At 45.2% G+C, this 22954-nt stretch overlaps 1 protein-coding gene across 2 annotated transcripts in view; it reads left to right on the top strand.

Annotated features, from left to right (window-relative positions):
• tyro3 (TYRO3 protein tyrosine kinase) overlaps nt 1–22954 on the top strand; it is a 98892-nt gene that overhangs the window by 55231 nt on the left and 20707 nt on the right. For both annotated transcript variants that reach the window (XM_080203013.1, XM_080203012.1), the window contains 5 exons: nt 2901–3042; nt 11487–11613; nt 13145–13245; nt 17562–17657; nt 19216–19296. In XM_080203013.1, coding sequence (XP_080059139.1) covers nt 2901–3042; nt 11487–11613; nt 13145–13245; nt 17562–17657; nt 19216–19296 — 547 coding nt within the window. The remainder of the gene's footprint in view (nt 1–2900; nt 3043–11486; nt 11614–13144; nt 13246–17561; nt 17658–19215; nt 19297–22954) is intronic.

Below are 22954 nucleotides of genomic sequence, written 5' to 3'. Positions count from 1 at the left end.
CTGCTACCTAGGGATGCTTTTACTGTGAGATTGTCAATTAATCCTATCTTGTTGTATAATACCAGGTCTGGTATAGACTGCTCTCTGGTTGGCTCCTGAACAGGCTATTCTCAGAAATTATCCTAAAAACATTCTATTAACTCCTAATCTATGCTTTCTTTGCCCATCTGATTTTTTTAGTCTATATTTAGATTAAAATCTTCCCAGGATTTCTGACAAGTTCCCATTATCTCTTCCTTTATACTCTCTCTTATCGTGTAGTTATAATTAGGCCTGTATAATGAATTCTGTGTGCATTTAGATACAGAGCCTTTAGTTTTGTCCTTTCATTATTTTTGTAACCTTATCTGCTGATATACTCTTAGATTTGTACTGCCTTGCTCTTCCTGGCACAGTCTGTTTCTCATATCCCATATTAATGCCTTTCGTTCTTGCTTTGTCTCCACTGTATGATTTACCACATCTTCCCAGTTTGGATCCTTTGCCTCCACTATTTAGTTTAAAATCCTCTCCACTTCATTAGTTATGCAGCTCTCTCAAACACCAGCCTTGGCACGATTCAGGTGTAGACCCTCCCAATGGTACAGTCCCTACTTTTCCCAGTACTGGGGCCAGAACCCCATGAACCAGAAGCCACTTTCCCCACACCAGTCATTGAGCCCAGCATTAACTTCTCTAATCTGATTTGTCCTATGCCAATTTTCAAGTGACTCAGTTAGATTATTACCTTTGAGGTTCTGCTTCTTAATTTGGTGCCGAGTTCCTCATACTCTCAATGCAGAATCTCCTTGCTAGTTCTATCTATATCATTGGTACCTACATGGATCGAAACCACTGGATCCTGACACTGCAAGTTCCTCTTCAGCCCTGAGCAAATGTCCTGAACCCTGACACTGGGCAGGCAACACAGCCATCTGGACTCTCCCTCTTCTGCAGAAAACAGTCTCAATCCCCCTCGCTATATTATCTTCACTACATTCCTTTTGGCTCCCACCACTTGAATGGTCTCCACATTGCCATGTTCAGTCAATGCATCCACACATTAGCCTCCAGTCTCCTCCAAACAAGCTGAAAGAACCTCAAACCTGTTGGACAATTGCAGAGCCTAATACTCCTGCACTCCTGTCCTTTAGATCTCTTTACCTGCCTCACTGCAGTCAAAACCTCCTGCTCCTTACCACTGAGCAAATGAGAAGGCCCTATCCTAAGGGGTCTGACCGATTCCTGGTACAAAGTGTGCAACGACTTCCCCCCTCCTTGTTATTTTGAAGTGTCTACAGCTCAGCCTCTGTCTCAATGACTGAGCCAAAGCTCTCCACACCACAGACACTTACTGTGGATGCCTTTGCCCTAGGTCACAGTGGCAATCAGGAGTACCACATGCCTCAAAAAAGTTTATTTATTAGTCACGAGTAAGGCTTGCATTAACACTGCAATGAAGTTAGTGTGAAATTCCCTAGTTGCCACACTCCGGCACCTGTTTGGGTACTGAAGGAGAATTTAGCATGGCTAATCAATCTAACCCCTACATATTTGGTGGTTGAAAGGAAACCAGAGCACCCGGAGGAAACCCAAGCAGACACAGGAAGAACGTGCAAACTTCACACAATGAGTCAAGCTGGAAATTGAACCCGGGTCCCTGGCGCTGTGAGGCTACAGTGCTAACCACAGTGTGGCCCCAGCCACTAAACATCACCTGTCCTGCCAGCCTTAATGTGTTTTAATTAACTCCTACTTGGGCAGCACAGTGGATGCCACTGCTGCCTCACAGTGCCACGGACCTGGGTTCAATTTCCGGCTTGGGTCACTGTCTGTATGGAGTCTGCACCTTCTCCCTATGTCTGCTTGGGTTTCCTCCGGGTGCTCTGGTTTCCTCCCACAATCCAAATATGTGCAGGTTAGGTGGGTTGACCATGCTAAATTGCCCCTGAGGGTAAATACGTGGGGTTATGGGGATAGGGCCTGGGTGGGATTATTGTTGGTACAGGCTCGATAGGTTGAATGGCAACCTCCTGCACTATAGGGATTCTATAATTCTATGATTCAGTTATGTGTGATATATGCAAATAATATTAGATTTTTACAAAGAGATTTAAGATTCCTTCAACTCACCAAATTCCAGCATTGTCACATTCCAGCGCACCATTTTCAATCGAGTCCATACTTGACACGTCTTCTTCCATCACTAATCTCCATTCTGACCGAATCCACGTTTTAACACCATCTTCCCTTCACCAATCACTGTATTGAACACATCCTTCCAGCACCAATCTCCATTTTAATCCACTCCATGCTTACGCTCATCCTCTGATCTGCAATCTCCATTCGTTTGGGGAGGGGTGTGGGGAGTGCACTAATGATTGAGATTAAAATCATTGTAAACCTGCAGCTTGTCAGTATGATGGCAGCCCCAGATTTGAGAGATGCAGATTTTGTGTCTATTCATTGGGATTGAATGAACTTTAACATTCTGAACATTGACTGACCTTCCCTCTCATGTATGCTGGACAGAAATGCTGTGTATTTGGCGTATCTATCTATCTCTAATAATGATTCTTGGTTAACCAACTGGCCTGTGACGAGAGAGCACAATGAGAAACTGAATTAATTGCAGCATAGAACAGGAATAAGGAAGCCTTTGAGAATTAGAAAGGCCACAGGGCTTTGTGAATAACACCAATATGGTCTCCTAGGTGACGGCAATGTGATGAGCTGGGCAGTTTGTGAGGCACTGTGATGAGATGAAGTCTGTGTATAATGATTAAACACCATAACAGGACATCGTGTTCCACATGGAACTTTGTTTGATGTTCAGAGTTGATCGTGAACTTTTTAAAAGTCCGTTTCCAAAGGACGTGATTGTATCACAGAATAATGAGAGGCTTTGTGTTGCTTTGCAGGAGATCACAGTCAGTGTGGGAACCCAGGCAGTCCTGCACCCCTTCGATCCCACAGAGAAGCATTCGGTTCGGGTGTGTGCGCTGACTTCAGGTGGCCGGGGCCCGTGGAGTGCACCTCTGCTTCTGTTATCCCAGGATCTAGGTGAATGAGACTTCTCTCGTCGGGTGGGCTGAACCTTCAAGCTCGCACAAATCATAGAATCCCTACAGTGCAGAAGGAGGCCATTCAGCCCATCAATCTGACCTAGGCCCTATCCCCATAACCCTATGCATTGTCCCCCTAGCTTGTCCCCCTGACACTAAGGGACAATTTAGCATGGGCAATCCACCTAACCCGCATAACTTTGGAGCATGGGGGAAAACAGGAGCATCTGGAGGAAATCCATGCAGACATGGGGAGAATGTGCTGACTCCACACAGAAAGTGACCCAAACTGGGAATCAAACCTGGGTCTCTCACGCTGTGAGGCAACACTACTAATCATTGTGCCACCATGCGTCCCTGTTTCTTAGGATTTAAGATGCTCACACAGACCAGTTAGGACTTATTGCCAGAAAGTTCGTGTTCAGTTTCTCACTTCCTCCACACTTATCACAGAGCACAGAAGGTGGCTGTTTGGCTCATTGTGCACATACTAGCTCTTTGGGCTGGGATTTAAAGGAACTGAAGGCTGAGGTGGAGGTGAAATCACTGGAAACTAAAGCAGCAGCTTGAACATTAGAGACCATTTATTCCCTCAAAATGGATTGAGCCTCCTGGTGGGACTGTCAGCCATCCAGTAAATAGTCTGTTCCAGATGGCCTGCCACAGTTCACACTAGAGCAGAACCTTAGTGGTGATGTTATATTTCAGGGAGGCTGAAAAATCTCTCCCTCCTTGTATGAATTATATTAAACGGTTCAAAATTCCCAGTCCAGAACATCATATATATAAAAAAACCTCTGCTCTTTCCCAAAAGCCCTGCAAATTATTCCTTTTTAAGAAAACACAAAAGAATTGCTAGAAATGCTCAGCATCTGTGGAGAGAAACAGAATTAACGTTTCAGGTTAATAACGTTTCATCAGAACAAATCTGATGAGACATCAAGCAGAAACATTAACTCCTCACAGATGCTGACTGGCCTACTGAATATTTCCAACGTTTTCTGTCTTTATCTCAGTATTCTATCTCCTGCGACATTTTGTTTTTGTGTTTGTCTTTTTCTGAAAGCCACTTTATTGAATCTTATTTCCCCTAAACTTTCAGGCAATGCAGTCCAGATGACAGCAACTCGCTGCATACAACTAATTCCCTTCATTGCCCCCTGATATTGACCCTTCAGTATATCTGAGTCATCCCACCTCACTGAAGTCCCTGATTGAAAGATAAAACCTAGAAGCAGGAGTAGGCCATTCAGCCCTATGAGCCTGCTCTGCCATTAATTCTCATCATCGAATTCAATATCCTGATCCCCCTTCCCCCATATCTCTTGATCCCTCTAGCCCCAAGAGCCACGTCTAATTTCTTCATGAAAGCAGATAACATTTTGGCCTCAACCACATTCTGTGGTAGTGAATTCCACACATTCACCACCCTCCTCACCTCAGTTCTAAAAGGCTTACCCCTTATCCTCAAACTATGACTCCCTGGTTCTGGACTCTACCCACCAATGGGAACATTCTTTCTGAATCTACCCTGTCTAACTCTGTTAGAATTTTATAAGTTTCTATGAGATCCCCTCTCACTCTTCTAAACTCCAGTGAATATAATCCTAACTGATTTAGTCTCTCCTCATATGACAGACCTCCAATCCCAGGGATTAGCCTGGTAAATCTTTGCTATAACAAAGACATCCTTCCTTAGATAAGGACACCAAAACTGCACACAAAATTCCAGATGTGGCCTCACCAACGCCCTATACAATTGCAGCAAAACATCCCAGTCGCTATACTCAAATCCTCTCCAATGAAGGCCTTCTTTCCTGCCTTCTGTACCTGCGCGCTTACTTTCAGCTACTGATCTTTGCTGCCATTCTCGTAAATCCCCTCTGCATTTTTTAAAGGCTCTGTCCATCCTCCCTAAAACATAGTGCCCCAAATTCGGCACAATACTGTAGCTGCGGCCTAACCAGTGATTTATTTGGTGTCACCTCCTTGGTTTTGAACTCGATTATTCCCATAAAATCATACAACCCCTACAATGCAGAAGGAGACCATTCGGCCCATCCAGCCTACATTGACAAGAATCCCACCCAATGTCTATCCCTGTAATGAAGGCAAATAGCATATTGGCCTTCATAGTGTGAAGATTTGAGTATAGGGCTAGGGATGTTTTGCTGCAATTGTATAGGGCATTGATGAGGGCCCACCTGGAGTATTGTGTCTTATCTGAGGAAGGATGTCTTGGTATAGAGAGAATACAGCAAAGACCTGGGATAGCAGGTCTGTCATATGAGGAGAGACTAAGCCACATATTTATCCTGCTAGTCCCCCTGACACTAAGGGGCAATTTAGCATGGCCAATTAACCTAACCCGAACATCTTTTGGACTGTGGGAGGAAACCCATGGAGACACAGGGAGAACGTGCAAACTCCACACACACAGTGACCGAGGCCAGAATTGAACCCGGATCTCTGGCGCTGTGAGGCAGCAGTACTAACCACTGTGCCACTGTGCTGTCCCTTTTCTCCCCTCTTCTGAAAGTGCTGTTAGGTTGCAGTTCCATGTAACATTGTGGTACCTTAAATAAGTGACCACACATTGTGAACACAGATGAGTAACATCGACTGCTGGATCATGAAACATGTCACAGCTCTGCCAAACTGGTCTTAACTTTGCATTCATGTAAACAGCAAGGGAACTGGGTGCAGAGGGAATTAGGAACAGACCCTACATAAGAACATAAGAAATAGGAGCAGGAGTAGGCCTTCTAGCCCTTCGAGCCTTCCCCGCCATTCAGTAAGATCATGGCTGATCTGAAGTGGATCAATTCCACTTTCCCGCTTTCTCCCCATAACCCTTAATTTCCTTGTCTATCAGAAATCTATCTACCCGTGACTTAAATATATTCAACGAGGTAGCCTCCACCACTTCAATGGGCAGAGAATTCCAGAGATTCACCACCCTTTGAGTGAAGAAGTTCCTCCTCAACTCCGTTCTAAACTACCCCCCCCCCCCTTATTTTGAGGCTGTGCCCTCTAGTTCTGTTTTCCTTTCTAAGTGGAAAGAATCTCTCTACCTCTACCCTATCTAGCCCCTTCATTATCTTGTAAGTCTCTATCAGATTCCCCCCTCAGCCTTCTAATCTCTAACGGGTACAGGTCCAGTCTATTCAATCTCTCTTCATGAGCCTGGCTGATTGATTTACATCCCAGCTCTCAAGTCTAAGGTAAGAATAGAGCTATTGACGTGCCATAGCCTTTACTGAGAGAGATTGGAAATCAAATATGGACCCTTCCTTATCTCAGTACGCTTACTGACTAGACTCAATCACTTGTACACGTGTTTAATGCTGTTTGCCGTGGAATATTCAGAACTCTCTTAATCTAAGTACTTGCTTGCAACTAAGTATATTAAGTGCTGTGAATCACCAGGATAGAATACTCTTCATTGTGAATTACAGTCTGGAATCTAATTGAGGGGGTCAGATTGGCCAGAACCTCGATTGGTTCTGAGGCAGGAAGGGGAGTGTAAAATTACATGGACGGGACTCGCCCACCTCCATCCAGACGGTGGGAAGTCCACCCTTGGCTTTATTAAGGCCCATAAATAGCCACATAATGGTCACTTAAGGGCCTTATGTTCCTGTACAGCCTTAATTTTAAGGCTTGCCGGGGTTGGAGCAGGATGTCAAACAGGAAAAAGTCTTCATGTTCAATCTCAGCGCATCAATCTGAAGGCTCCTTCAGATTTAGAGCACCCTCCTCTCAGGGAACTATGATGTCCAACCCTCCCCTCCTACCAAGTGCCCCCCTGACACTGAGATCGTCCCCAGGACATCTTCTACCTTCCTGCTCCTGGGACTCCCAGTATTTACCTGAAGTGCAGTTCTGGGACTAAGGCTGAGACGTGGTGCTGCACTACCTCTTCTGACCACTGCAGCACTGTGTCTGGAGGGGCTGGAAGTGCCAGCCAATCAGATTGGCCAACAGCTGTCCAAGATGGGACTTCTTGATGAGGAAAACTGGTTTCGCTCAGAGGGTTGTGGGAGTCTGGAATTCACCGCCTGAAAGGGTAATAGAGGCAGAAACTCTCAGCCCATTTACAAGGTGCCTGGATATGGACCTCAAGTGCTGTGACCTGGAGGGCTACAGAGCAAGAGCTGAAAAGTGGGATTAGGCTGGAAGACTCGCTTTTTGGCCAGTGCCAACATGATGGGCCAAGTGGCCTCTTTTTGTGCTGTAAACTTTCTATGATTGTAATAGATACTTGGGAATGAGTTACAAGCTGAGAACTAATTAAGCCCAACTTTAAGTTTATTTATTACTCACAAGTAAGGCTCACATTAACACTGAAATGGAGTTACTGTGAAATTCCCCTAGTTGCCACATTCTGGCGCTTGTTCAGGTCAATGCACCCTAAGAAGCACATCTTTCAGGCTGTGGGAGGAAACTGGAGGAAACCCACGCAGACACGGGGAGAAGGTGCAAACTTCACACAGCCTATGATCCATGGCAGGAATCGAACCCAGGTCCCTGGCGCTGTGAAGCAGCAGTGCTAACCACTGTGCTACCGTCCTCTTCCACTATCCATGAGGATTCGATATGCAATAGATCTGGGTTAACGTCAGCCCAGTCTCCTGTGGGCACGGGATCAACAGAAGGGAATTGATCCAGTATTCGGCACTAATTTCCAATCTTGGTGACTGCAGCCGCTGGAGGAATGGGAACAAAGCCTTCCAGCAGGAGAACTTTATAGAATCACAGAATCACTACAGTGCAAAAAGAGGCCATTCGACCCATTGAGCCTACACCGACAACAATCCTATGCAGGCCCTAACCCATGTATTTACCCTGCAAATCACCCTGGCATTAAGGGGCAACTTATCATGGCGAATCAACCTAACCCGCACACTGAGACACTGTGGGAAGACACCAGAGCACTCGGAGGAAACCCATGCAGACCGTGCAAACTCCCCACAGACAGTGACCCGAGGTTGGAATTGAACCCAGGTCCCTGGCACTGTGAAGCAGCAGTTATTTTTAAATTCATTTGTGGGACATGGGCATCACTGGCTGGCCAGCATTTATTGCCCATCCCTAGTTGTCCTTGAGAAGATGGTGGTGAGCTGCCTTCTTGAATTGCTGCAGTCCATGTGCTGTGGGTTGACCCACAATACCATTACGGAGGGAATTCCAGGATTTTGATCCAGTGACTGTGAAGGAATGACGATATATTTCCAAGTCAGGTTAACCACTGTGTCATCCCTCAGGGCTGAATGGTTTTGTTGATCTACAGATAATGGCAGTTTTGCCTTTAGGAAAATATTCCACATCAACACAATGTGTATTTTATAAAAGGGCGCAGTTCCATCCTGAGCTCTGACTTTAGGTTGATAAGTGCAAATTGCTTTAATTCTTGAAGTTGTAAGCAATATTTTTCAGAAGTCTGTTGGACATGATGTTGTTGTTGAGGTGTGAGGTGAATGTACATCAGACACTCAGTATGAATCCTTTCTTTTACACTGTAGTGGTTGGAGCAGGAGCAGCCTTCCTGTGAGGTGGGAATAGACATTTCTCAGCTTCACACACTTGAGTCAGAGTGTTTGCCCTGCATGTGGTTTGTAGTCACTCACTGTTCACCTGAAATAGAACTGGGAGTTTGAGGCGTTTTGTCCAACTGTATTTTGCACATTCAGTGTGACGATATAATTGGTGCTCAATGCCACATGCCCTTTAGCCTATTTCCCGTGAATGTGAAAGGCCTTCTCCCTTTCCCTCTCTGCTCTCCATCTCCTTGCCTCTCCCTTTGTGTATACATTTCACTGTCCTTTCTCTGTAACCCCTCCTGTTCTCTCTCCTGCTTTGTGCATCTTGCTCATTTGTTCCTTTCAGTCAATATTTTTCTCTCCCTCTCCGGTTTGATTCGTGGCTTAGGTCACTGTCTGTGGAGTCTGCACGTTTTCTGTGTGTCTGTGTGGGTTTCCTCCGGGTGCTCTGCTTTCCTCTCACGGCCTGAAAGATGTGCTGGTTAGATGCATTGGCCAGGCTAAATTCTCCCTCAGTGTACCTGAACAGGTGCCGGAATGTGGCGACTAGGGGATTTTCACAGTAATTTCACTGCAGTGTTAATGTAAGCCTATTTGTGACACTAATAAATAAATTTTTAAAAACTGACATTCGGTACTGGCTGAACTGAAAATTTCTCCAGTTAAAGGTGTGAAGTCATTACCTTGTTGTCCAAGTTACAAACTCCTAGATACCAGCTCCATTCTTCTCCCTGGCCACTGACTGCTGCTGAGCCAGACTCTTCACCACCTTTGTGTCACATTTGAACCCAAGGTGAGCTTCTGATCACACATTTGTGTGATTATGAAGACCACCCGTTTCCACCTCTGCAATGTTTTCTGAAGCTGCCCCTGCCTCAGCTCATCGGCTGCTGAAGCCTTCATTACAAGGACAAAGAAAATTACAGCACAGGAACAGGCTCTTCGCCTTCCAAGCCTGCACCGACCATGCTGCCCGACTGAACTAAAACCCCTTACCTTTCTGGTGACCATATCCCTCTATTTCCATCCAATTCATGTGTTTGTCTAGACGCCCTTCAAAAGCCACTACTGTATCCATTTCCACTACCTCCCTCGGCAGCGAGTTCCAGGCACCCACCACTTGCACCCACCACTCTCTGTGTAAAAAATCTGCTTTGTACATCTCCTTTAAACCTTGCCCCTTGCATCTTCAATCTGTGCCCCCTAGTAATTGACTCTTCCACCTTGGGAAAAATCTTCTGACTATCCACTCTGTCCATGCGTCTCATAATCTTGTAGACTTATATCAGGTTGCTCCTCAACCTCTCTCGTTCCAGTGAGAAGAAACCAAGTTTCTCTAACCTCTCCTCATAGTTAATGCCTTCCTTACCAGGCAACATCCTGGTAAATCTTTTCTGTACATTCTCCAAAGCCTTCACGTCTTTCTGGTAGTGTGGTGACACTATACCCAAAGTGCGGCCTAACTAAGATTCTATAAAGCTGCAACATGACTAGCCAATTTTTAAACTCAGTGCCCCGGCTGATGGAGGTAAGCATGCCATATGCCTTTTTGACTACCTTCTCTGCCTGCATTGCCAATTTCAGTGAGCTGTGTACTTATACACCCAGATCCCTCTGCCTATCAATATTCTTAAGGGTTCTGCCATTTACTGTATATTTCCTATCCTTACTAGACCTTCCAAAATGCATTTCCTCACATTTGTCCGGATTAAACTCCATCTGCCATTTCTCCAGCCAAGTCTCCAACCAATCTATATCCTGCTGTATCCTCTGATGATGCTCATTGCTATCTGCAAATTCAGCAACCTTTGTGTCATCCACAAAGTTATTAATTAAACCAGTCATTATCTAGAGACTTGACTATTCCACTGTAGTACTAACTATCCTTCCCTCTTCCACCTCCATCCACTCAAGCTCATTCTGAACTCTGCTGCCTGTGCCTGAACTTGTGTCAAATCCTCTTTCACCCAGCACCCCTGAACTCACTTACCACCATAGCACTCCTGGCTAAAGCAATACCTAGATTTTAAAATTCTCATCCTTGTTTTCAAATCCTCTCTCTGTCTCTGTTATCTCACAATCCTCAGAAATTGCGGCTCTAACTTTGGCTTCTCTAGCATCCCCAGTTGTAATCATTCTGCCATGGAAGGCGGGCAGAAGAACTTTTGAGGACTCTGGGTCTGTACTTGATGAAGTTTAGAAGGGTGAGGGAGGATCTCATTCAAACTTACAGAATACTGAAAGACCTGCATACTGTGGATGTGGGGAAAATGTTTCCATTAGTAGAAGGGACAGGGTACAGCCTCAGAATAAAGGGATGACCCTTCAGAGCCGAGATGAGCAGGAATTTCTTCAGCCAGAGACCGGTGAATCAATGGAATTCTTTGCCACAGAAGGCTGGGGAGGCCAGGTCATTCAGTATATTTAAGACGGAGATAGATAGGTTTTTGATTGGTAAGGGATCAAAGGTTATGGGGAAAGGGTGGGAGAATGGGGTTGAGAAACCTGTCAGCCATGATTGAATAGCGGAACAGACATAATGGGCTGAATGGCCTAATTCTGCTCTGATATCTTATAGTGTTATTCCTTTCCCTAAGGGACATTAGTGAACCAGATGGGTTTTTAGGACAATCGGCAATGGTTTCAGGGTCATAGTAGACTTTTAATTACAAATTTTTACAGAAGTCAAATTTTATCATCTGCCATGATGGGATTCGGCCCCAGGTCCCCAGAGCATTACCCTGGGTCTCTGGATTACTAGTCCAATGATAATACCACAGTACCAGCGCCTCCTCTTATGACAGGTTGTTATTTTTTTGTTGTGAGGTTGGCTGTGAGGGAAGAATCTGCTAGAATTTGGCTATGGTTTACCCTATAACTCATGGCATATCTCTCCTAGAATCTGGCAAACCAGAGCGAAGGACTTCATGGGCACCTGTGATAATTGGAATTCTTTGTGCAGCCTTAACGCTGATTAGTGTGCTGCTCGTTATCTACCACATCCGGCAAAAGGAAATGCAGTTTGGGTGAGTTTATTACTAAGTGCCGTCACTCTGCCATTGGCAACCCTGCCTTCAACTACCCCAGTACTAAACTCTGCAATTTCTTCCCTCAACCATTGTGTCCTCACCTCTCTCCTGTTGATGATGCCCCTTAAAACTGACACCTGTCCCCAGAGCCACAAGTTTCCATGTTCACATCCTACTCCAGACAGTTGGGCCAGTGATCAAGGCTGACACTGCAGTGCACTACTGAGGGAATGCTGCAGTGTCGGAAGTGCCGTTTTCCCAATGCGATGTAAATTGCAGCCCCGACCTGCTGGCTCGAGTGGACACAAGATCCCTCTGCAATATTTTGAGAAGAGTAGACATGTTTCCCCAGTGTCCTGGTTAATATTTATCACTCAATCAACATCCCAAAAAAAGCAGATTATTTGTTATCATTATCATATTGTTGTTTGTGGGAGCTTGTTGTGCACAAACTTCCGGCATTACAACAGTGACCACACTTTAAAAGCATTGAATTTATTGTAAAGCTTTTGAAACATCTGGTGGTTGTGAAAGGCGCTATATAAATGCAAGTCTTTCTTTCTTCCTGCTTCCTTGCCAAAGCTTTATATTATCTAAGTTATATTCCTTATATGGCTTGTTGTCACATTTTGTTTGATAGTTGCTCCTTTGGAACATCTTGGGACAGTTTACTATGTTAGAGTGCTTTATAAATGTAAGTTGTTGTTGATTGAGCTTAAAGAGTAACTCTTTTTTGAAGTGTCTCTCTGACTATGAACTCCCCACACTACCTTACCAGATGCCTTTATGCATTTTGAGGCACACGACAAAATATGTTGTTGGTTCACTTTCACAGATTCATAGAATTCGTACAGTGCAAAAGGAGGCCATTTGGCCCACCAGGTGTGCACCAATTGCTGTAACCCCATGTATTTACCCCACTAATCCCCCTAACCCACACATCTTTGGACTGTGGCAGGAAACTGGAGCACCCAGAGGAAACTCACGCAGACATAGGGAGGACATGCAAAGCTCCACCCGAGGCTGGAGTTGAACCGGGTCCCTGGTGCTATGAGGCAGCAGTGCTAGCTACTGTGCCATCATGCCGCCATGGATTAAAACACAGGAATGTGGCAGATAGTGAAAGCTAGCTAAACTCATCGTATAATCTGACAAATGACTGGACAATTTGAGGATTTTAATGAATGAATTAAAATGATGTTTACTTTTCCTCTCCACCTCTAATCGTTGGGAGAGTCAGGTCTCTGTATAATCTAAGGGCAGGGGGACAGAGACATTGGCCTGTGTACAGATATGACTTTAGGGAAGGGGACAGAGAGTCGCACTAATCTGTGCACTGCTGTCCCGCTCGGGGTAAGGACAGAGGCATTGGTCAATGTAGAAGTAGCTTCTTGAGGGGAAGGGATTAAAAATAAAACTTCCTCATCTTTGTAAAGTGCAGAATGATTTTGTGATTTTGAGGTGGGTATTTTGCCGATGTAAAGATTACAGACGCAGCTGCTGATTTCTCTGGTCATTCTCTCCACAGAGAAGCCTTTGCCCCTATTTCTGATGGAGTGGGTCAGATGGTCCAATACAGAGCAGGAAGAGTCTACAACCGGAGAGGAGCAGAGCGTATTGAGGCAACATGTAGGTGAAGCCACTGGTTATTTGATTATTCACATGGAGACAAAGATCTGACTCTGTAGCCAGTTCTGGCAATGAAATATCAAATCTAGTATTCCAGTCACAGTGGTTAGCACTGCTGCTTCACAGCCCTAGGGACCTGGGTTCGAATCCCGGCTCGGGTCACTATCTGTGTGGAGTTTGCACATTCTCCCCATGTCTGAGTGGGTTTCCTCTGGTTTCCTCCCGCACCCCAAAAGATGGCAGGTTAGGTGCATCAGTCATGCTAAATTAACCCTAAGTGTATCCGAACAGGAGCCGGAGTGTGGAGACCAGGAGATTTTCACTGTAATTTCATTGCAGTGTAAAATGTAAGCCTACTTGTGACTAATAAATAAACTTTGAAAGTGAACTTTAATATGTAGATAATCCCATGGTTTGTGATTCTGAACTAGCATCATTGTATTCCATTTATAAACTAGCACCAGGATTCGACCCTTCAGCCCCTCTGGCCAGATTTCCCATACTATCTTGCTGAAAAACTCATTTGTGCCGTTGGTGCTTCCAGATCTGACTATTCCAACGTTATTCTGACTGGTCTTCACTTTATAAACTTGTGGTCATCCAAAATTCTGCTATCTGTGTCTTAACTGGCAGCAAATTCCATCCCCTATCGCCACCACGCTCACTGCTCTTATTGTCTCCCAGTCAAGCAACGTCTCAATATTAAATTTCTCATCCTTAATTTCAACTCATGGCCCCTCTGGTCCCACAACCCTTCGAGATATTTGGGCTCCTCTAATTCTGACCTCTTATGCATTCCTAATTATAATTGCTCCACCACTGTGGCCATGCCTTCAGTGCCTAGGTCTCAAGCTCTGGAATGTCCTCCCTACGTTACTCTGTTTCTCCCCCTCACTCTTCTGCTTTAAGACATTCCTTAAGCCCTTCCTCTTTGGCCAACCTTTTAACTACCTGCCCTTATGTGATTTGGTGTCATATTTTCTTTATCGTGCTCCTATAATGCACCTTGGGATGTTTCATTACGTTAAAGGTGCTATATCAATATAAGTTGTTGTTATTGTTTAGTTAGTTCATGGCTGATCTATTCCTCAGCCCCATTTATTCATTTTTGCTCCATATCCCTTTGTATACCTAAGCATCCAACTCCCCCTCCACTGGTTTCCTGACATATATGCCATTGTCTTTTTTTTTTATTCATTCATGAAACGTGGGCATTGCTGGCTGGCCAGTATTTGTCGCCCATTTATAGTTACTTTTGAAATTGAGTGGTTTGCTGGGCCATTTCAGAGGGTTGTTGAGAGTCAACCACATTGCCGTGACTCTGGAGTCACATGTAAGCTGGACCAGGTAAGGATGACAAATTTCCTTCACTAAAGGCCATTAGTGAACCAGATGGATTTTCCTGACAATCGACAGTGGTTTCATGGTCATCAGTAGATTCTTAATTCCAGATTTTTTTTATTGAATTCAAAATCCATGATCTGCCATGGTGGGATTTGAAGTCGGGTCCTCAGAACATTAGCTCAGCTTCTGGATTAATAGTCTAATAGTCTAGTGATTGCCTTGCCAAATCCCTCCACCAGATCCCTCACATCTTGGTGAGACTAATTGAGCACCTCCTTCAGAGAGACCCTTGTGCTGTAATATTCTACGATTCTGCAATATTAAATTTGAATGTGAATGGAAAACTAGAGGGCACAACATAAGGGGATGCAATGGGCTAGGGGTATTATTGCTAGACTATTAATCCAGAGACTCAACTAATCTTCCGGGAACGATTGTCAGGAAAAACCCATCTGGTTCACTAATGCACTAGGGAACGAAATCCGTTGTCCTTACCTGGTCTGGCCTACATGTGACTCCAGTGCCACAGCAATGTGGTAGACTCTCAACTGCCCTTGAGCAGCTGGGGATGGGCAATAAATGCTGGCCAGCCAGTGACACCCGTGTCCCGTGAATGAAATAAAAAAAAATCCTCAAGAAGCCTCAAAATATTATTATTTCAGAGGAAGACATGTATAAAACCAACCTCTATTTTAACTGGTTACCTCTAACTATTTATTTTAATACCTGTGTGAAGAGGTGGTACAGGTGTACCACCTGTACACACACTCTGCAGTTACCCCTCTCTCATACCTCCTCAGTCGCTTTATTTTCTCCAAAAGAAATCCATCTCTGTCTTGAATTTGGTAACACTATCCGCCTCCGCTCTCTCTGTGCGCAGTCTGTTCCACACATTTGCCTCCCTTTTGCATAAAATACTTAAGTCAAAGCCATCTGTTCATCTACCTTTGCATTAATCACATTGTTAAAATAGCACACACAGGAATTGGCATTAGCCTCCATTGTGCTTATTGCAGTAACAAGGAATGTTAGCCCACGTGAAAACCAATGGTTCTTCTGCTGCTGGGGCCAAGAAACAGCAATCTGCGAAATGTGATTAGTCAGGGTTCAATAATACAGTTTCTGATGTTTGACTAATGTAGATTATAATAGTCCACTGAGGGATCATTTGATATAGATGGATTCTTGCATTAATTTAGTGTAGAGTGATTGAGGTAGACTGTGACGAGCATTTTGTTTCGAAAAACCTGTATTTATTAGATATGGGTGATGCTGGCATTTTGATTATTAGAATCAATACTTGCAACAAAAAAAGAGTTAAAAGGTCAGAATTCATTCATATTCACTTCAGTTAAAGACAGCTTCCTGACTGCAGCTGCCTTCTCCATCCAGTCTCTTGTATTTCTCTCTGCTCTTTCCAATGTGCTGTGCATTCTCTCAGTAATTCTGTCTCTGTGTCTGCTGTTCTGTGTTGTGTGCATTCTCCCAGTAATTCTGTGTCCCTCTCTGTCTGCTGTTCCCAATGTGCTGCGCACTATCCCAGTAATTCTGTGTGTCATAGAAACCCTACTGTGCAGAAGGAGGCCATTTGACCCATCGAGTCTCCACCAGCTCTCCAACAGATTATCTTACCCATAAGAACATAAACATAAGAACGTAAGAAATAGGAGCAGGAGTAGGCCATCTAGCCCCTCGAGCCTGCCCCGCCATTCAATAAGATCATGGCTGATCTGAAGTGGCTCAGTTCCACTTTCCCGCTTTCTCCCCATAACCCTTAATCCCCTTGCCTACCAAAAACCTATCTACCCGTGTCTTAAATATATTCAGCGAGGTAGCCTCCACCACTTCAACGGGCAGAGAATTCCAGAGATTCGCCACCCTTTGAGTGAAGAAGTTCCTCCTCAACTGCGTTCTAAACTGCACCCCCCCTTATCTTGAGGCTGTGCCCTCTAGTCCTGCTGTCCTTTCTGAGCAGGAAGAACCTCTCCACCTCTACCCTATCCATCCCCTTCATCATCTTATACGTCTCAATAAGATCCCCCCTCATCCTTCTAAACTCTAACGAGTACAAGCCCAGTCTATTCAGCCTCTCTTCATAGTCCAACCCCCTTATCTCCGGTATCAGCCTAGTGAACCTCCTCTGCACTCCCTCCAAGGCCAAAATATCCTTGCGCAAGTGCGGTGACCAAAACTGCACACAGTACTCCAGCTGCGGCCTCACCAGTGCCCTGTACAGTTGCAGCAAGACCTCCCTACTTTTATATTCAATCCCCCTCGCTATGAAGGCCAGCATCCCATTTGCCTTCCTGATCACCTGCTGCACCTGTAGGCTGGGTTTTTGCGGCTCATGCACAAGGACCCCCAGGTCCCTCTGCACCGTAGCATGCTGCAGCTTTTCGCCCTTTAAATAGTAGTCCCTCCTACTATTATTCCGGCCAAAGTGGATAACCTCACACTTGCTAACATTGTATTCCATCTGCCAGGTCCACACCCACTCGCTCAGCCTATCTAGATCCCTCTGCAGACTTTCTACACCCTCCGCACAATTTGCTTTTCCACTTGTCTTTGTGGCCCTTTCCCATAACCCCATGCATTTACCCCATTAATCTCTCTAACCTACACTTCTTGGGGCACGATAGGGCAATTTGTCATAGCCAATGCACACCTTTTGGACTGTGGGAGGAAACCGGAGCACCCAGAGGAAACAGACAGAGGGAGGTGCAGACTCCGTACAGACAGTGACCCAAGGCTGTAACCAAATCTGGGTCCCTGACGCTGTGAGGCAGCCATGCTAATCACTGTGCCGCTGTGCCGCCCTAACAAGGACGCCCAACATATCTCTCTGTCTGTCTGCTTTACTCCATGCTGTGCGCATATTCTTTCAGCTATTTTCTATGTGTCTCTCTCTTTGCTTGTGAAGTTTGACGTGCTGCATGCTAACCTAGCAACTGTTTTGTTTTGGCTTAATACAGTCGACACTTTGGGAATCAGCAACGCTTTGAAGCAGAAACTGGAAGATATTTTCATCCACGAGAGACAGATTGAATTGGGGCGCACGCTGGGCAGAGGTCAGTCTTTCTGTGTTGATGAGTTTCTCTCCCAGCCTGTCCTGGAGGCATTGACATGTGCTGCTCTTCTGGATTTGCCTGGTTCGTTATGTTGCTTTGCTGATCTCAAAGAGCTATTCCAGCGAAGGGGATAGCATATCTGAAGAAGACGCATTACTTAATAATTGTGCCAACTGTGCCTCAGTGGTAGTATTCTCACCCTGTGAGTCTGAATATTGTGCATTGAAATCCCACTCAAGCACAGAATCTCGCTGATACTCTAATGCAGCACTGAGGGAATGAGACACCGTCTGCCTTCGCAGGCAGAAGAACAAACTCTCACCTCACTGTTCAAAGAAGAGCAGGGAGATTTTTCCAGTATCCGTCCATTGCTTATCCCTCAACAGTAAAATAGATTATCTTTCATTATCACAGTGCTGTTTGTGGGAATTTGCTGTGCACAAATCACTGTTGCATTCCCTACAGAGCGATATAGTGGCACAGTGATCAGCGCTGCTGCCTCACAGCGTGGGGGACCCAGATTCAATTCCGGCCTCAGGTCACTCTCTGCCGGGAAGGCATGTTCTCCCTGTGTCTGTCTGGGTTTCCTCTGGGTGCTCTGGTTTCCTCCCACAGTCTGAAAGATGTGCTGGTTACTTGCATTGGCCATGCTAAATTCTCCCTCAGTGTACCCAAACAGGTGCGGGAGTGTGGCGATTTTCACAGTAACTTCATTGCAGTGTCCTTTTACATCCACAGGCGAGTTGGTCTGCTTTGTTGGCCAACAAGGGGCATACACGCGGTGGGTCGTGCAAGGGTTGCTCTTGGATGTTGCTTCGAGAGTTGCCTAGTGCTTCACGTCCTTTAGTGTACGCTTAAACTGGACCAATTGACGGGCAACACGTCAACTCAGCGACTATCACTGTCTGCTGTGCAGTTACAGGGACCCGGGTCGGATCTCTGGCTTGGATCAATGTCTGTGGGAGTTTGCACATTCTCCCCGTGCTTGTGTGGGTTTCCTCCCACATCCCAAAAACGTGCTTTTTAGGCTGATTGGTGTCAATAAATTGTCCCTGAATTGGATCTCCCTTAATCTGGTGCACATATAATTCCCTAAATTTGCACCCCCTTTATTGTGGAGTTCCACTAGGGGTAGACAAAAACGTCGACGATCGACGAAAGACTTGAATAAAGCACTCACTGAGTGTTAAAATGGGTGGTGCAGGCTTGTAGGGCCAAAGGGCCTGTTTCCTGTGCTGTGCTGTTCTTTGTTAATGTAAGCCTATTTGTGACACAAGTAAATAAACTTTAAACTTGTGAACATTGCAACAAGTGACATTTCACAAGTATTTCATTGACTGCAAAGTGCTTTAGAATGTCTATAGTTGTGAAAGGTGGTATATAAATGCACTGGTGCATTGGGAGTTTGAGTTTGGGTCTGTATGTTAAGTGCTACAGGCCACTTGTTGAATGTCAACCCACCCTGAGTCCAATCAGAAATCTCACAGGACCCCATAATTTCTTCTTAATTATATTATCACCTGATTTGCCAACAGTTATTGCTGTTTTTAATTTCCAGGAGAGTTTGGCTCAGTCAAGGAGGCTTATTTAAAGATGGAAGATGGGTCTTCCCAGAAGCTGGCTGTGAAGATGCTAAAAAGTAAGTGGAACAACTGCCCATCTTGAAGTTGCAATGCGGTTGAAGTAGGGAAGTGTTGCATTTGCTGCAGGGCCTTAAAGAGACTGCGTCAGGAGTATCGTTACAGTCTCCTGACTTAACAAAGGATATCATTGTACTGGAAGCTTCACAGAACGTAGAAAACAGAAACAGAGAAAATGGAAGCTGGAATAGGCCATTCGGCCCTTCGAGCCCGCTCTGCCATTCATTTTGATCATGGCTGATCGTCAAATTCAATATCCTGATCCGCCTCTCCCACACCCACCCCCCCCAACACCAATATCCCTTAGTTAGTTCCACTGATTCCTGGGGTGAAGGGTGTAGTTGATGAGAGAAGGTCGAACAGCTTGGGCCTATACCCATTGCAACTTAGAGGAATGAGAGGTGATCTTACAAAAAGATACAAGACGCTGAGGGGGCTTGGTAGAGTGGATGCTGAGAGAATGTTACGCCCGGTGGAAGAGTCTAGAATGAGGGCACACAATTTAATAATCTGTGCTCTTCCAATTAGGACTAAGATAGAATCATATAATCTCTACAGTACAGAAGGAGGTCATTTGTCCCATCGAGTCTGTATGGACCACAATCCCACCTAGGCCCTATTCCCATAATACCACACATTTACCCTGCTAATCCCCTGACACTAGGATCAATTTAACATGGCCAATGCACCTAACCTGTGCATCTTTGGACTGTGGGAGGAAACTAGAACACCCTGAGAAAACCCATGCAGACATGGGGAGAAAGTGCAAACTCCACACAGACAGTGACCCGGGGCCGGAATTGAACCCGGGTCCCTGGCACTGTGAGGCAGCAGTGCTAACCGCTATGCCAACATGCCCCCCTTAAAGTGAAGAGAAATTATTTCTCTCAGAGGGTGGTTAGTCTGTGGGGACTGGGTCTTGGGATAAATTCTAAATTTAGACAGATTTTTGATTGACAAGGAAGCCAAAGGTTATGTGGGGCAAGCAGCAAAATGGAGTTGAGGCCATGATCTTACTGAATGGCAGAGTAGGCTCAAGGGGTGAATGGCTTATTTCTGTTCCTAGTTCTTGTGGTTGGATTGAAGTGGATGCATTGACTTTGGGTTTCCAGCCTTCATATGATTGACTCAGCTATACAGACACAGTTAGCCTCCACTGACTTCTTCACTCAAAGGGTGGTGAATCTCTGGAATTCTCTGCCCGTTGAAGTGGTGGAGGCTGCCTCGCTAAATATTTTTAAGAAGCGGGTTGATGGGTTCTTGATAAGAGAGGGGATTAAGGGTTATGGGGAGAGGGCGGGAAAGTGGAACTGAGCCACAACAGATCAGCCATGATCTTATTGAATGGCGGGGCAGGCTCGAAGGGCTAGATGGCCTACTCCTGCTCCTATTTCTTATGTTCTTATGTTGTTATGACAGTGTTCTCTATCCACACTAATCCTCATGATTCGTCCTTAGCTTGAGAGAGTCAGCAATGAGAAACGGCCCTTTAGCTGATTGAGGCTGATATGACTAACTCTCCCACTGTGGCCACTGGTCACACCCATGGGTGGCTCACTGTAGATTCAGATCTCACCCTAAGGCTTAAACGCATCTAGACTAACACTCCAGTGCAGTACTGAGGATGTACAGTGGAGGCGCTGTCTTTTGGGTGAGATGTTAAACCAGCTGATGCCTTCTCCAGTGGATGCCAGATCTCATGACATTATCCTGAGGAAGAACGAGAAAATTCTTCTCATGTTACTGATTAATCTTCATCTCTCAACCAACATCACTAAGACAGCTGATCTAGTCATTGTCGCCTTGCTGTTTATGGGAGCTTGCTGTGTTTGTTACAGTAAAACACTGACAAATTTCATGGAATCATAAATCCCTACAGTGCAGAAGGAGGCATCAAGCCTGCACTGACAACAATCCCACCCAGGCCCTACCCCTGTAACTCCACATATTTACTCTGTTAGTCCCCCTGACACTAAGGGGCAATTTAGCATGGCCAATCCACCTAACCTCTACATCTTTGGACTGTGGGAGGAAACTGGAGCACCCGGAGGAAACCCACACAGACACGGGGAGAATGTGCAAACTCCAGCCACCTGAGGCTGGAATTGAACCTGGATCCCTGGCGCTGTGAGACAGCAGCAATGAAATCATGCCACCCTTCAAAAGCACTTCACTGATTGCAAGATTCTTCCTGATACCCTGAGGTTGTGAAAAACACTGTGCTTTTAAACAAAGTATTCTTTTCACATATGTCACCATCCCAGTCATTTGAAAAACACATGTTCTTTTTCCCTCAGTCTTTGAGGACATAAACTCATCCTAAGATATTTTAAACCTATAAATGAAACAAAGCTTCCATTTTCTGGACATGATTTGAAGTGACATTCTGGCTTTGATCTTTTTTTCTTAGCCATTGAATATTGACGAGAGATATTTCCTTTTTTGTAATGCTTTGTTTCCGACCCAGTAAAGGTGAGGATCATTCTTCAATTCTCAAATCCTGAGTATATCATTTCCAGCCACACGAGAGGTCATGAAGGTCACATTGCATGAGTCTCAGTGCACTGGACAACTGCACATTCCTGATAAATGGGACTGATAGTAATCACCTCCTAACTGAGGCTAATGAGGCTATGAGATGGTCATCACCAAGGCTGGGAACCATGGCAACCAGAGTGCCGAGCTCACAGTTACCAAAGCTGCTTGGAGAAGCTTCAGAGGGATGTCTGTTCCTCTTTGTGTTTGACGAAACAATAGCAGAGCTAAATGGGTTAAATTGTGAGAACACGTTACATAGCTGTGGTAACTTGGTCACTAAAAGGGAGTCGGATGTGTTGTGATATTCAATCCTCTTTTCATAGAAGCACAGATTCCTTACAGTGTGAAATGAGGCCATTCGGCCCATTAAGTCTGCACTGACTGCTATCCCTCCCAAGCCCTAGTCCCATATATTTACCTTAGCTAATCCCCTTGACACCAAGGGGCAATCCACTTCACCCACGTCTTTGGACTGTGGAAAGAAACTGGAGCACACGGAGGAAATCCACACAGACATGGGGAGTACATGCAGACCCTACACAGACAATAAGCCACGTTGGGAATTGAACCCGGGTCCCTGGCGCTGTGAGGCAGCAGTGCCATCTTTTGATACTTTCTTACAAAAACATCAAAATTGGTGCAGTATGGACTCAGAACTGGAGGCAATTAGTTACACAGGTTCCTCGTGATAAGAAGAAACCTGTGAAAACCCACACTTTGGATAGTGTCACTCGTGCACGTTCATAACAGCTAACCACATCAGTATATAAATTCACATAGGAAGATGCTTACTATAACACTTCTCCCTCTGAATTTCAATCCCCTTCAGGAAAGAAACATTACTAAACTCATGTCTCAGCTTTACACCAGTCTTTCAGGAACTTTGCAACTATGCTGTGATCTGCACAGTGCCTCCTGGACACTGCTGAGGCTGGTTTCAGTGGAGCTGGACAAGTGGATTCAAGAGTAGGTTGAGTATCTGTGAATGAATGTCCCTCAATCTCTCCCGGAGTGGAGTCCACTGAAATCCTTCAGAGAGTCCACTGAAATGTCCACATCAGTATCTCCTCCTGCCACATTATCTGGAACCTTTGTCTCTAGTTTATGGTGCAGATGAAT

The sequence above is a fragment of the Carcharhinus amblyrhynchos genome, chromosome 14, assembly GCF_965287045.1.
Source record: "Carcharhinus amblyrhynchos chromosome 14, sCarAmb.v2.hapA, whole genome shotgun sequence".
Taxonomy (NCBI): domain Eukaryota; kingdom Metazoa; phylum Chordata; class Chondrichthyes; order Carcharhiniformes; family Carcharhinidae; genus Carcharhinus; species Carcharhinus amblyrhynchos.
Note: the sequence above shows the minus strand (reverse complement) of the source record. Positions and strands in the feature narration are given on the sequence as shown.